This window comes from Vicia villosa, linkage group LG1 (assembly GCF_029867415.1).
Source record: "Vicia villosa cultivar HV-30 ecotype Madison, WI linkage group LG1, Vvil1.0, whole genome shotgun sequence".
Classification (NCBI taxonomy): domain Eukaryota; kingdom Viridiplantae; phylum Streptophyta; class Magnoliopsida; order Fabales; family Fabaceae; genus Vicia; species Vicia villosa.
The window spans coordinates 61900892-61913225 of record NC_081180.1 but is presented as its reverse complement, the minus strand read 5'-3'; the positions used below and the strand labels follow the sequence as shown (position 1 = coordinate 61913225).

The window sequence follows — 12334 nt, the reverse complement described above, 5'->3', positions numbered from 1 at the left end:
AAATCAACGTTTTGCACTATTTGGTTAAGAGTTCCACTATGGAGTGACTTTGTGAAAAAGTCTGCAAGATTATAACAAAATCAAATTTTTTGGAGCTTATAGCACCTCTTTTCTGAAGATCATGAGTGAAAAGAACTTTGAAAAAATGTGTTTTGTTCGATTTCCTTTAATGTAATCATCATTCAGTTGAACAATGCATGCAGTATTACCGTCATATATTGTTGTTGTATTTCTTTTTCCAAAAGTGAAACAAAACAACAATTTTTTTTGTTAAATTTAGGAACTCAATCAAATGCATTCTCGACTTGCCTCATGTAGTGCTAAAAATTCATTCATAATTAAATGAAGTTACTGCTATGGTTTGTTTTGCAGTTCTTCATAAAATAGTTGTACCACCATAAGTAAACAAATAATTTGTGCAATCTACTATTATCAGGATCTGACAACTAACATATTTCTGCATAACCTATTAATTATAATTTGGATACTTTGGAATAAAACAAACTCAAGATAACGAAGTATATGTTTGTCTCTTTCAAATGTCTTCATGTAGGTGAAGAACTATATCTTATTAATAGAGCTATAGAAATTAACATATCATAGTGTGTATAATTAGCAAGATTGATAAATTATTGAATTACACTAAGATATGGGTACTTCAGGACCAATTAGTTTTTCATCCTCTTCTCGAGATCTAAAAGAATCGTCTACACATCTCATGATCAAGCATCATAGAGTTAGACAATATTCGAGATTTGTCCGTATAGGAACAATTAATTTTTTTTCTATATACAAGATTTTCTCATATAGAAACATTTTAATACTTTTATATATAACCTTCTTAGTGTATAAAAGTTCCATTGTCTAAATGTTTATTTAGTAAAGTCTTTTTATTTCCCAAGTCATTTGTATCAAATAATTTTTTTAAACAATTTATAGCTTTTGGAATCTCTCATTCTTCTTTATACTTCAAGTTTTTATTTTTTGTCCTTCTCCTTCTTCTTACTTCTTTTCTTTGATTTGTGTGAGGTTCCACTAGAAAAGCGTAGAGGCAAAGCTTTAGGGTTTTGTTGCTGTTCTTTAATATGAAGGGCAACAACTTTAGGGTGTTTTTTTTTTAAAATTGTCGCTGGCTAAAATTATTTTAGGAATTGGCTTTTATAAATTAAGCATTAGGTTTATATTTTAATTTAGAATTATTAGATTAGGTAAATTTTATGTAGTTTTGATTTTTTTTTATGAATAATAATAGATTATATCAGTCTCAAATTGTAACTGCTTTTGTGCTTTGGGCTCAAGTCGTGTATTAGGACAATATTGCAGTGTAAATGTTGATTCACGGTGTATCTCGAGATTTTAATGGAAATATTTGATTTACATATTTTTGTTGTTGTTTGTTTTGATCCGCTTTTGGTATTTTTGGAACTGTTTTTTTGGTGTTTTTTATATGGTTGACCATGAACCTAGGATTTTGACTTGTTGGCTCAACTAAAACATAATACTAATATAAAAACAATAAAAAATAATGGTATAAGTGATGGACTACCTCAATAATAAAGATGAAAAATAGTAATAAAAGACTCAATTATTTGACTTATTATAAATAGGAATAATAATAATAATAATAATAATAATAATAATAATAATAATAATAATAATAATAATAATAAAACTAATTAAAGTAAAAGATGACTCAATTAAAATATTAATAGGAATAATAAAACAAAATCGGATTTGGACTCAAAAGAACATTAGGCCTAATTAACTAATTTAAATAAAACAACAAATAAATATGCTAATTATACTAATTATATCTAATAATACCTCTACATAATTCAAAAGGACTCAAATGGTGTTTGTATTCCATTATGTTAATTTTGAATCATTTAGTTCACAGAGCCTAAACCTCTACATAAATCACCTTTATTATTTCCCAACTAATTCTTCAATGTAACCTGAGCACATTCAGCTCTGTTAGTTGTTGTATTTTCAAAGTGTCTAACTTGATCGCTCCAAACACAAACAATCTTCTCCTTTAGCAGGTCTAGAATTCTACTTTCAACATATTTCAAGAAATCTGAATATTTCTCATACACCCTTCTGAAATGTATTAGAGATTAGGCACATAATTCTTCCATAGAAGAATTTATTATAAGAGTCCAGGAATCCATTATGCTTTCTAATTTCACAACAACTTTGACCAGTTTTCCCTTCTTTACCTTAATTTGTTTGATCTCTATTGTAGGCCTAAGTCTACTTCTCACATTGTTTGCTATGTGATTCCTACAAAGTAATACATATGGTGTAGAAAACATTTTTACAACTGAATTCATCAGTGCACTATCACGATCCGTGTTTCCTTAGTCCTTCAACATAGTCTAGTACACTTCTAAAACCCAAGTAACATTGTTCTCTTTTTCACTTTCTAAAAATACAAACCCAATTTAAAAAGTCATCTCCTTAGGAGTAACATCAACAATTTCCAAAAGTGGAAGTCTGTACTTATTGGTCTTATATGTTGAATCTATAATGAGCTTAGTGGAAAATGTGTCGAGCAACTTATTAAAGTCAGTATGAGTCCAAAATATAGTTTGAACGGTTTCTGCATCCTCATAAACTTTATACCTCTATACATAATGATCACATCCAAAAGCTTCAATAGTTGTTGCATTTTAGTTCTTGGACCTCTTATCACCTTGTTGTTTTTGGCACAAATATTGTATGCTTGCTTGATATTTGAGACATTTGAGGTCTTTTCTTTCAAAGTTGCAAGTATATATTTTTTTGCTACATCATGTTCAATGTCATCTCATAAACAAGATCCTTCTCTTTCGGATTAAGGTTCCATGCAATGGGATAACCGACTAACTCGTAACACAAGTCATAATTATGTATACCACAAACAACATTAAATGTCCATGTATTATTAGCCATAAGGTATCCACGCAACTTAAAATGACACTGACATTTCCTCGTTCTTGTGTCATCTCGTTTCAACATCCGAATAGGTTTTGTGTACTTGTAATTTGTTTCGCATTTCATTGTCACAAATGTCTGTCTTCTATTAGAACCATTATCTGACCTCCTGATTACAATGTTGAACCCCAATTTGACAGTCCTGTGTAGATCTATTGGAGCATATATTTAGGAACAACAAACTCCTATTTATTTGTAAATTGTCATCTCGTTTCAACATCCGAATAGGTTTTGTGTACTTGTAATTTCTTTCGCATTTCATTGCACAAATGTCTGTCTTCTATTAGAACCATTATCTGACCTCCTAATTACAATGTTGAACCCCAATTTGACAGTCCTGTGTAGATCTATTGGAGCATATATTTAGGAACAACAAACTCCTGTTTATTTGTAAATTGTTTTTCAACATTGACTTCGACATCACCCGGTTTAACATCCATAAACATAATAGTTTTGAGGACAGCGTTAAGGTGCACCATATTTAAGGTCAGACGTATCAGAAAAAAATAAAAAATCAAATTCAACATTACAATAATCCAAAAATACACTTTCGTAACCACATTCATCAATAATCTAAAATTACAATAATTCAAAAGTACACTTTCGTAACCACATTTGTTTTTCCATCGAAAAAATTAGATTCTTGCAAGCAATGAGGAATTAAATATATGTACATTAAGTTAAATTCTAACTTCTTTTGTTCCTTTTGATGTAAAAAACACAAGAATGTTGTTTTGAAATTTAAAACTTGATTGAGAATGGAAGGAGGTTTTGTTAGGGTTTAAAGAAGAATACCGGTATGATCTTGAATGAAGAATACATGCAAGGTGGTGTTTTATTTAATTTCCAGCTTAAAAAATATGGTATTGCACTTTTGAATTATTCACTAAATTATAAAATAAACACAATTAGTGAAGGGGTTACTCTAAAGATAAACTTCCAGACTATTTTTTAGCAAGATGAAAGGTATCTCACTTACAACGTGTTTTGGTGGGCAGTAGGTGCATCCATAAATGTTGAAATGACAATTTTGGGATTCATTTGGGTGGCTCTTCACCATTAAGAGTGGGAAGAGCAAACCAAAAAATAAAACAAGATCAATAACCCTTTTATTAGGTTTTTCTCAATCTCAAAAACCTAGATAATAACCCTTTTATTAGGTATTTCTCAATGTCAACAAAAATTTAGAGTGAAGGTCCATTTTAGTCCCTAACAAAAACTGCAGAGGCCAGATTAGTTCCTGAGAAAATAAAAGTCCCTATTAAATCTCTTACAAAATTTAACCGAGCCATGTTAGTCTCTATATTAATATTTTTTTTAAACCGGTTTTTTTCTTACTTTTGAACCGTGACTTGACTTCCAGTGAAGACTCATTTTAGTCCCTCACAAAAAAAAAAGAGTCCAAATTAGTCCCCGAAAAAAAAATGTCTCTATTTAATCCCTTACAAAAATTAGCCAAGCCATGTTAGTCCCTCTTTTAGTATTTTTTTCAAATTGATTTTTCTTATTTATAAACCGTGATTGGACTCATCTTTTACGACTGATGATTTTAAATTATTTGTGAAAGGATTGTAGATAAATTATCGCGATACCACAACGTTGTTTTCTTTGTTGGGTTTATTATCAGACTTATGGGTGGGTGACTATGATTTTTCTTGTTATGTATTCTTGTGTATTAGGTGTTGTTATTGTTTCAGTTGTTAATGATCTTTTAGAAAGGTTTAGTCATGCTACTGGGGTGATTTAGAATAATTTTTTACTTTTGTAAATAATATTTGTGGCGAACATAATACACATGGTATGTCGAAAGAAAATTGGTTGAAAGATCAGAATCTGATGACTCAAATCTTGAATGATAAGATTCTGATGTCTCACAACTAGGTAACCCAGCTTCTGGTGGAAACTCAGACTCTGAAGACCATGTGCAAAGGAACTCAACCTCTGACCCGTACTCAATTTCTAAAAGAAGGTTTATCTTGTCAAGTCCAATCACGGTTTAAATATAGGAAAAAAATTATTTGAAAAAAATATTAAAAGAGGGACTAACATGGCTCAGTTAAATTTTAAATTTCGTATGGGATTAAATAGGAATTTTTTTTCTCAGGGACTGATTTTGACTCTCCCTTTTTTGTGAGAGACTAAAATGGATCTTCACTAGCAGTCCAATCATAGTTCAAAAGTAAGAAAAAAATTGTTTTGAAAAAAATATTACTAGAGGGACTAATATGGCTCGGTTAAATTTTATAAAGGACTTAATAGGAACTTTTTTTTTCTTAAGGACTAATATGACCTCAGCAGTTTTTGTGAGGGAATAAAATGGGTCTTTCACTCAAAAATTTAAGTAAAGAAGAAGGCATGCAAATGCATCACTACAGGGAGGAATGATCACTCCACAAGTAAGGATCCCCTCCATTATAGCGAGATTGATTCCAATTAAGTTGGCTCCTAAAACCCTCGCAAACATCGGCAACAAGCTTTAAGAATTGCACACCCAAGCCCTTATCCCTCCATCCCTTATACTCCTCTCTCAAACCATCAAAACACTATCACTTCATTCCTTTTTAAGGTATTCATTCATTTTCTCTCTCAATATATAAATGTACATCGGTTAATCATCAATAAGTCTCCTAACATAAGGAATTTAAAGGGTATTTATACCCAACAATGATGAAAATAACCTTAAATAAGCTAACATCTCAATTAAACTAAAATTCTAGATAAATCCTAATCTTAATAAATTTGAATTTCCTTAAACCATATATCTTGTCGTGTGATATGCTCCATAAAATAAGGTAAGATATTCATATGTACTAAATAACATAACAGAGTAACAAACACAAAACAAAAAAGGAAATTGTCACACAATTACCCTCATTTAGTACACAAGCGACCAACTAGTGAAATCGTGAAATCATGTTAAGAGACCCACATCGGAGGGACAATATATGACCTTAACATGTCTTCATAAGTAGGGACAATTTTCGCCCTACGAGTCAGTTTTAATGTTAAGAGTCTCACATCGGACAATATATAACCTTAACATTTCTTCATAAGTAGGACAATTCTCTTCCTCCGAGTTAGGGTCAGCCACATTTTTTAACAAATCACAAACTTTCAAGATGAGATGAACTATCTAATCCAACTTAGACAATATTTTTTATTATTATCAGTAAGAATCAAACACAGCACCCCTGGGTTTACAATAATCAAAGACACTGCATCAACCATTTGACTTCTACAACCAAAAAAATATAACATACCTGAACTTCTTATAGCTCCAGATAAACTCTTGATCTCTCGATTACAATTTACATCAAATATTCATGAATATAGCCTAAGCATAAGCAGAAGCTCATCTAATTTTCTAACCTAGCAACAGTTTCATGAATTGCACGGCTTAAATTAATATATTAGTGCGCAAGCAAAGACATTTCTTGACAGACTAGCTTGCATAAGGTATATGATAATGTTTAATGATCAGAATTTAAACAAGACTACAATATGCAGAAAGTAAAACAAGAAAACAAACAATGAATTTGGATAACGAACGGGTGAAGCAGATTTAGAGAACTGAACAGATCCAGTAAAGCTTCCACTACCACCAGTGCTGCTCGCTGGACTTGTACCCGGAACAGAAATATTCTTGCAAGACCCATAGGTTGCACCTGCCTGCAGAATTTCAGAAACAATGTAATCGTCTTTGCTAAAATTTATGTTCATCAAAATGTACAAGTAGAGGCTGCGGCGAGATAAAAGCCGGCCTTTTTACAGGATTCCACGAGATCATACAATAAGACACAAATAAGGAACACGGACAAACCTGGCAAGCGGCAACTGTACTACATCCACACAATGAGTGGCCATTCATTTTATCCACAATATCAAAAACACCGCCACCATCACTTCTCTGCAATAATTTTCAATCAAAATGTTAAAAGTGTATGCAATGTGTGTGTTATAGTTAAGTTTCCATTAACCATTCTGAAAAATGAGGAATACCATGTAAAAGTTAACAGCTATGAAGTTCGGAACCACATTCCCTGCAGCTTTATAGCATGTATTCACCATCTCAGCAAGTGGAGCGGAATGCTCTTTGCACGAGTCAGCTTGAACCGGGTACGTTGGAAAGTAATTCATCAAGAAAAGTGATGCTCCTTTAGAGTTTAATGCCTTCGATTCTTTCCTATGTGGGCAAGCACCCTTTTGAACTCCAGGGTCCCCAGCTGAAAACAAGTGAATCAGCAAGTTTTCATTAAAAATTATGCATAAAAGAGTTTTATATATACTTGTATAAATAAATGGTATTGCGCTTACACTCATTTTCCACCATGTGCTTCCATTGATAAGCTATTCCTTCTTGAGCTTCCTTCGAAGCATCGGAAGTGAAAACAATAAGTCGATGATTCGCTTGAACCATCTCGGTTACAGTAGGCCAGTCGTCTCCTTTTTTTGGCATCTTGGACACAGGAAACCAATACTTATCCAATCCAGCACTTGTGAACAGATTCGTCAACCCCTTTGGAGTATGCACATAGTCTTCAATTATAATGGTAACAAGCTCAGTTGGATTTTGCGTCAAGAATGCTTCCACTTCTTTCAAAGTATTGATTGCAGGTTGCTGAACACAACAAACATTTCAGCAGTTACAATCACGCAAACGCATAACAACAACACACAAAAAAAACTCAGATTGTAAAATCGGTATAACAAAGAGGGTTAGACTTAGATTACAAAAGCAGTGAAGTTGTAGCATTGCCCTCGAAACGAATGACAGAGCCAGATATCATTTTGAAAGTCGTACATATCCAACATTAGTCCTCGCACTCCATTCTAAATCATCAAAAACAAACAAAAAATACAACAAATAATTAAATTCCCAAAACACACACACACAAAACATCGTCAAGCTGAATTAGTATAGAATCCAACTTAATCCAACAAAACCATTCAATTGCAAGCACAACACCGATTACGAATTCACACATACCCTCAACTGATTAGTCACACTATCTTCTTGATTGTAAAATGTCAGTCTCTGAATGCCCGGCAAAGGAGGCGAATCAACAATGCTGAAGGCATTGTGAGTCACTATCCATGAGTACTTATTGAAAGGCAATCCATTCACCTGCACCATGCCACAAAAAGTAAACAAGAATCACAATCACAAGCTATATACAGCACCAATACTTCAGATTGAAGTCATCAGGTATCCAACACCAACACATGCCAAAAAAGCTTATTTTTTTCAAAAACCCACATGCTTTTTAAGCTACAAAAGTAAAGTTTCAACAAGTGAAAGAAATGAACTTACAGTGGATGTTGGAAGTATGGGCTGCCCTCTGGTACAGATGGGTTGGTTCAATCCCAAAGCAGGACAATTACCGCAAAAGAGACCCGACCCACAGTCCGTAGCAGCAGAACAAGTTTCCAGAACCTGCAAATTCATTAAGTATGAAAAAAAAAAAAAGCAAATTTTCACAGATCTCTTGTACTGAAATGAAAAAAGAAAGAACCTGACAATTGCCGTTAGAACATGCGGTAGAAAAGGTGAAGAAAAGAGAAGAGATGAGTGGTAAAAGGAGGAAGATGGTGGTGGTTAGTGCTCTGCATTTTGAACGGAAATGTGAACACATGGTAAGAATGAAGCTAAGCTACAAAGGTTGAAACATGAAAAACAAAAGGTATATAAAATATAGAAGAAAGATATATAATTCAAGTTTGGTGGTGATTGATGATTTTGTGTTTAAAATGGTAAGAGGTGGTTAAGGGGTTTAGTTTTGTTTAGTGATGGAAGTAAACTCATCTCATTTTAATTTTTGAAATATAGAAATAAGAAACGAATACATGTTGATGATTGGTAATGAATTAAATATTTTTGTTTTTTTTTCTAGATTAAATAAAATTGGATCTAACTAGAAACCCAAGAAGTTTAACATTGAAAAGTACTTTTAAAAGAAAAAAAGAATTTAGGGAGTTTTTGAAGATATAATTTGTTGTCTTGCAAGTCCATCAAGCTCTAAAAGCCAATCTCACTAGAATAGATGCATGGTGACGGGTAGCATCTCCATTAGGGGTGGCAAAACGGGTCGTGGCCCGTCAGACCGGCCCGCGCACTCGCTAAAAAATGGCGGGTTTGATAGGAATTTTAGGCCCACCGCTAGCCAAAGCCCGCGCACTCGCCAAAAAATGGCGGGTTGGATAGGAATTTTAGACCCACCGCTCGCCAAAGTCCGCACTGCCAAAACCCGCCGCCCACCATAGCCCGCCCCGCCAATGCCCGCCGCCCGCCAAAGCCCTCACCTCCTCCGAAATTCCCTCTTTTTTAGTTAATTATAATAATTTCAATTATTGATAGTTTATTTTATATATTTATTTGTAAATATATGGAATATTTTTTTAAGTCGAATTTGTTAAAAAGTTGCTTTTATAAAAAATTGTTTTAAAAAATAAGTGAAAAATCTAATCTAAAGGTAAAAAAAACTATTAATCTATTAAAAAAATGAAGAAAAAAATACAAATAAAAATAGGCGGGCAAGCCCGCCGCCCGCCAACCCGCCATCTTGGCGGGGCGGGCATGATTTTTATGCCCATTTCACTTGGCGGGCATGCCCGCCCCGCTCATTTTTTGACGGGCTTTAGGCGGGGCGGGCGGCCCGTTTTGCCACCCCTAATCTCCATTAGATCAAAATTAATTATACAAGTGAGCAAAGACCATACATAATATGGTTTTCACTTATATATCGTTTTCATTATATAAAAAAGAATATCTCAATCCACCCATTAAATTTTTTTAGGTACATGGTGAAATTTCAATTATATCCTTTGAATTTGTAGATACATATTCGAAAGTATTTTTTTAAAACAAAATTTAGTTTTTTTCGTAAATACATTTACAGAAGGGTTAAAAACATAGTGAATATTGAAAAAATTTAAATTAATTCAATTCACTAAATCTTTCGTAGATGTATCTGCGGAATACGTTAAAAACATAATGTTACGTAGATGGACCTACGAAACATTATGTTATGTTTAAAATCAACTACATTTCACTCAAAAACTCAATTTTTATAACAAATTTTTATAACAAAAATGGATCAAATTATAATACATCAAAGTAGTGCAATTTAAAGGCAATGAAATATAGTACACCAAAAGATTACATCGTATATATCATCCAAATAATGTTATATACATAATCAAAATAAAGTACATAAATGTAATCAAATACATACTGTCATACCCCAAAATTTGCCTTCCATATTCCATTCACAATGATTCAAAGTTCAAGATTCAAATCCAAAGCTGTGCTCCCTCAATGGTCCGGGTAACCCACAGTTTACTGGTTTGACCTAAAAGTCAACCATAATCAAAGCACAGTCAAAAACTCTCAATTTTGGGTCAACATACAGTGAATAAGAGTATAACCATCATTTGATCAAAGATTGATCATGATTCCATTAACAGAAACTCAGAGATGAACAAATACAAAAAGGTTCAAATTAGGGTTTCTTAAGAGAAAGTCAACCCAACTTTGACTGGGCATACCTTTCACATGGAACATCAAAAATTCCCCACTCAAAGCCTATTTTTAAGGAAATTGGATTCTCTACAACTTTGTCTCTCACAAGCCAAGGCTAGAAATGCTTCATTTGAGAGGTATGATGCAAAAGATTACAGGTCATTTTCAGGCATCCTTCAAAAGCAGTTTTTTGTCAAAGAAGATATGATCAAGATAAAAGCTCCAAATGAAAAATATGTTCCAAAGTGGCTTATAGAGGACCTCTTGAGGTTTCTAAAAAGTCCTAGAACTCTCTCATAGCTTAAAAATCGAGTGAGATATGCTTGGTCAAAGTTGGGTAATTTTTGGAGGCAAAATGTGAAATAAAGAAGGTTCAATTTGGAAAATTTTGCAAATGGGCCTATATTTTATGACTCAAACTTGATCCACAAGTTACCCAAACCATATGCCACGAATTTTACCTTTTATTTAATTTATATATAATTTTATTTCATTTTTAAATGATTTAAAATAATTTAATTAAAGGGAAAGATCAAATATTTTTTTACAAGAGGCATATAGATCAAATCCAATTAGCATTGATGTCAAAATATAGTATAATTTTCGTGCATAAATAGTTGGAAAAGATTGGCATGAGATTTGGTAAAAAAATAGAAAGTTTCTTTTCAAGAATAAGATCAATTTTCACAAACATGGCAAGAATGGATTTAAGGAGTTTTGGGCCCTTGTTGTAGACCTAATTGAACCTCTATAAGTAGTTGATGCAGAGCAATAGACTAGGGGACGAAATTCTGGGCAAAGAGGCATATTCAAGAACACCAAAATTCATCAAGAAATTGGGATTCGGTTTCAGAGTATCAAGAGGCTTTAAAGGATTCTGAGCATAACCACACGTTCCTTGGAGTATTCTGAGCCTATCTGGATCATCACACGACTTCAGCACCCCCAGATTATTCTCCATCGAGCCAAGGTATGTTGTTTTAAAATTTGGATCGGTTAGAGTAATTCAGGCATATCCATTGCAAATTGATTGTATATTCTGATTGTTCTCAATGATATGATTGTTTCTCGGAAAGAAATTTATTGTTTATGTGGTTTTATCGTGAATCACCATTGGAGACCGATTTAGAGTTCATAGGTTTGAATTGGGGGTTTCCGGTTAGGGTAAAATTAGAGTGCAATTAGGATAGGGTTGAGATCGTGAGGCTTAGACGAGGCGTTTGGAGGTGGTGCGAAATATTTATATGCAAGTATATGGTGTTCGTTATTTTTGCAGGTAAGTTCGCTACGAAAATAATCGTAGCTATTTCGTAGCTATTCGCGTCTGGAATTTGCAGGGTAAATGGGGAAGATGATGATGTGCCTTCGTGTCATTGGACTGTTTGAAAATTCGCGCGCGCATCAGTCCTGGATTTCTTGTTTCATATATTATATTATGAAAGCATTTGCTAAACAAAATAGTGTGTTTGGTCTGGTGGGTGGCTTACACGCTTGTGAGGGGGAGGGCGTGGGTTCGAGTCCCTCCTCCAGCGTTATTTTTTTTATTAAGAAACCTCTCTTGATTCAATGCATGTGCAACCCTATGGCCCACCATATACCCTTAGATCTGAACCATCCAACCTCCATCCATTCAAATCCAACGGGCCTAGATTAGTACCCATACCGTAGACCTTAAAAGTAACCACACTAAATCCTAACCCTAATAAACTAACTAATTTTAATTACTCATTTGTTTTAATTAATTCTTTTTAATATATTATTTCTATATTAATAATTATTTTTATAAATAAAATTAATATGTGATATTTATATTAAAATGCCAATTTATTGTTCGTCCCG

The 12334-nt window shown here is 33.3% G+C and overlaps 1 protein-coding gene across 1 annotated transcript; it reads right to left on the bottom strand.

Annotated features, from left to right (window-relative positions):
• Positions 1-6224: 6224 nt before the first annotated feature.
• On the bottom strand, positions 6225-8779 carry LOC131607515 (PI-PLC X domain-containing protein At5g67130-like). The gene is made up of 8 exons (XM_058879517.1): positions 8490-8779; positions 8288-8410; positions 7964-8101; positions 7708-7806; positions 7291-7594; positions 6976-7199; positions 6797-6883; positions 6225-6645 (listed from the first exon to the last, which is right to left on the bottom strand). Exons 1-8 carry the CDS (start codon positions 8607-8609, stop codon positions 6454-6456), a joined length of 1287 nt encoding a protein of 428 aa, XP_058735500.1. The 5' UTR covers positions 8610-8779; the 3' UTR covers positions 6225-6453.
• Between the last annotated feature and the right edge of the window lie 3555 nt (positions 8780-12334).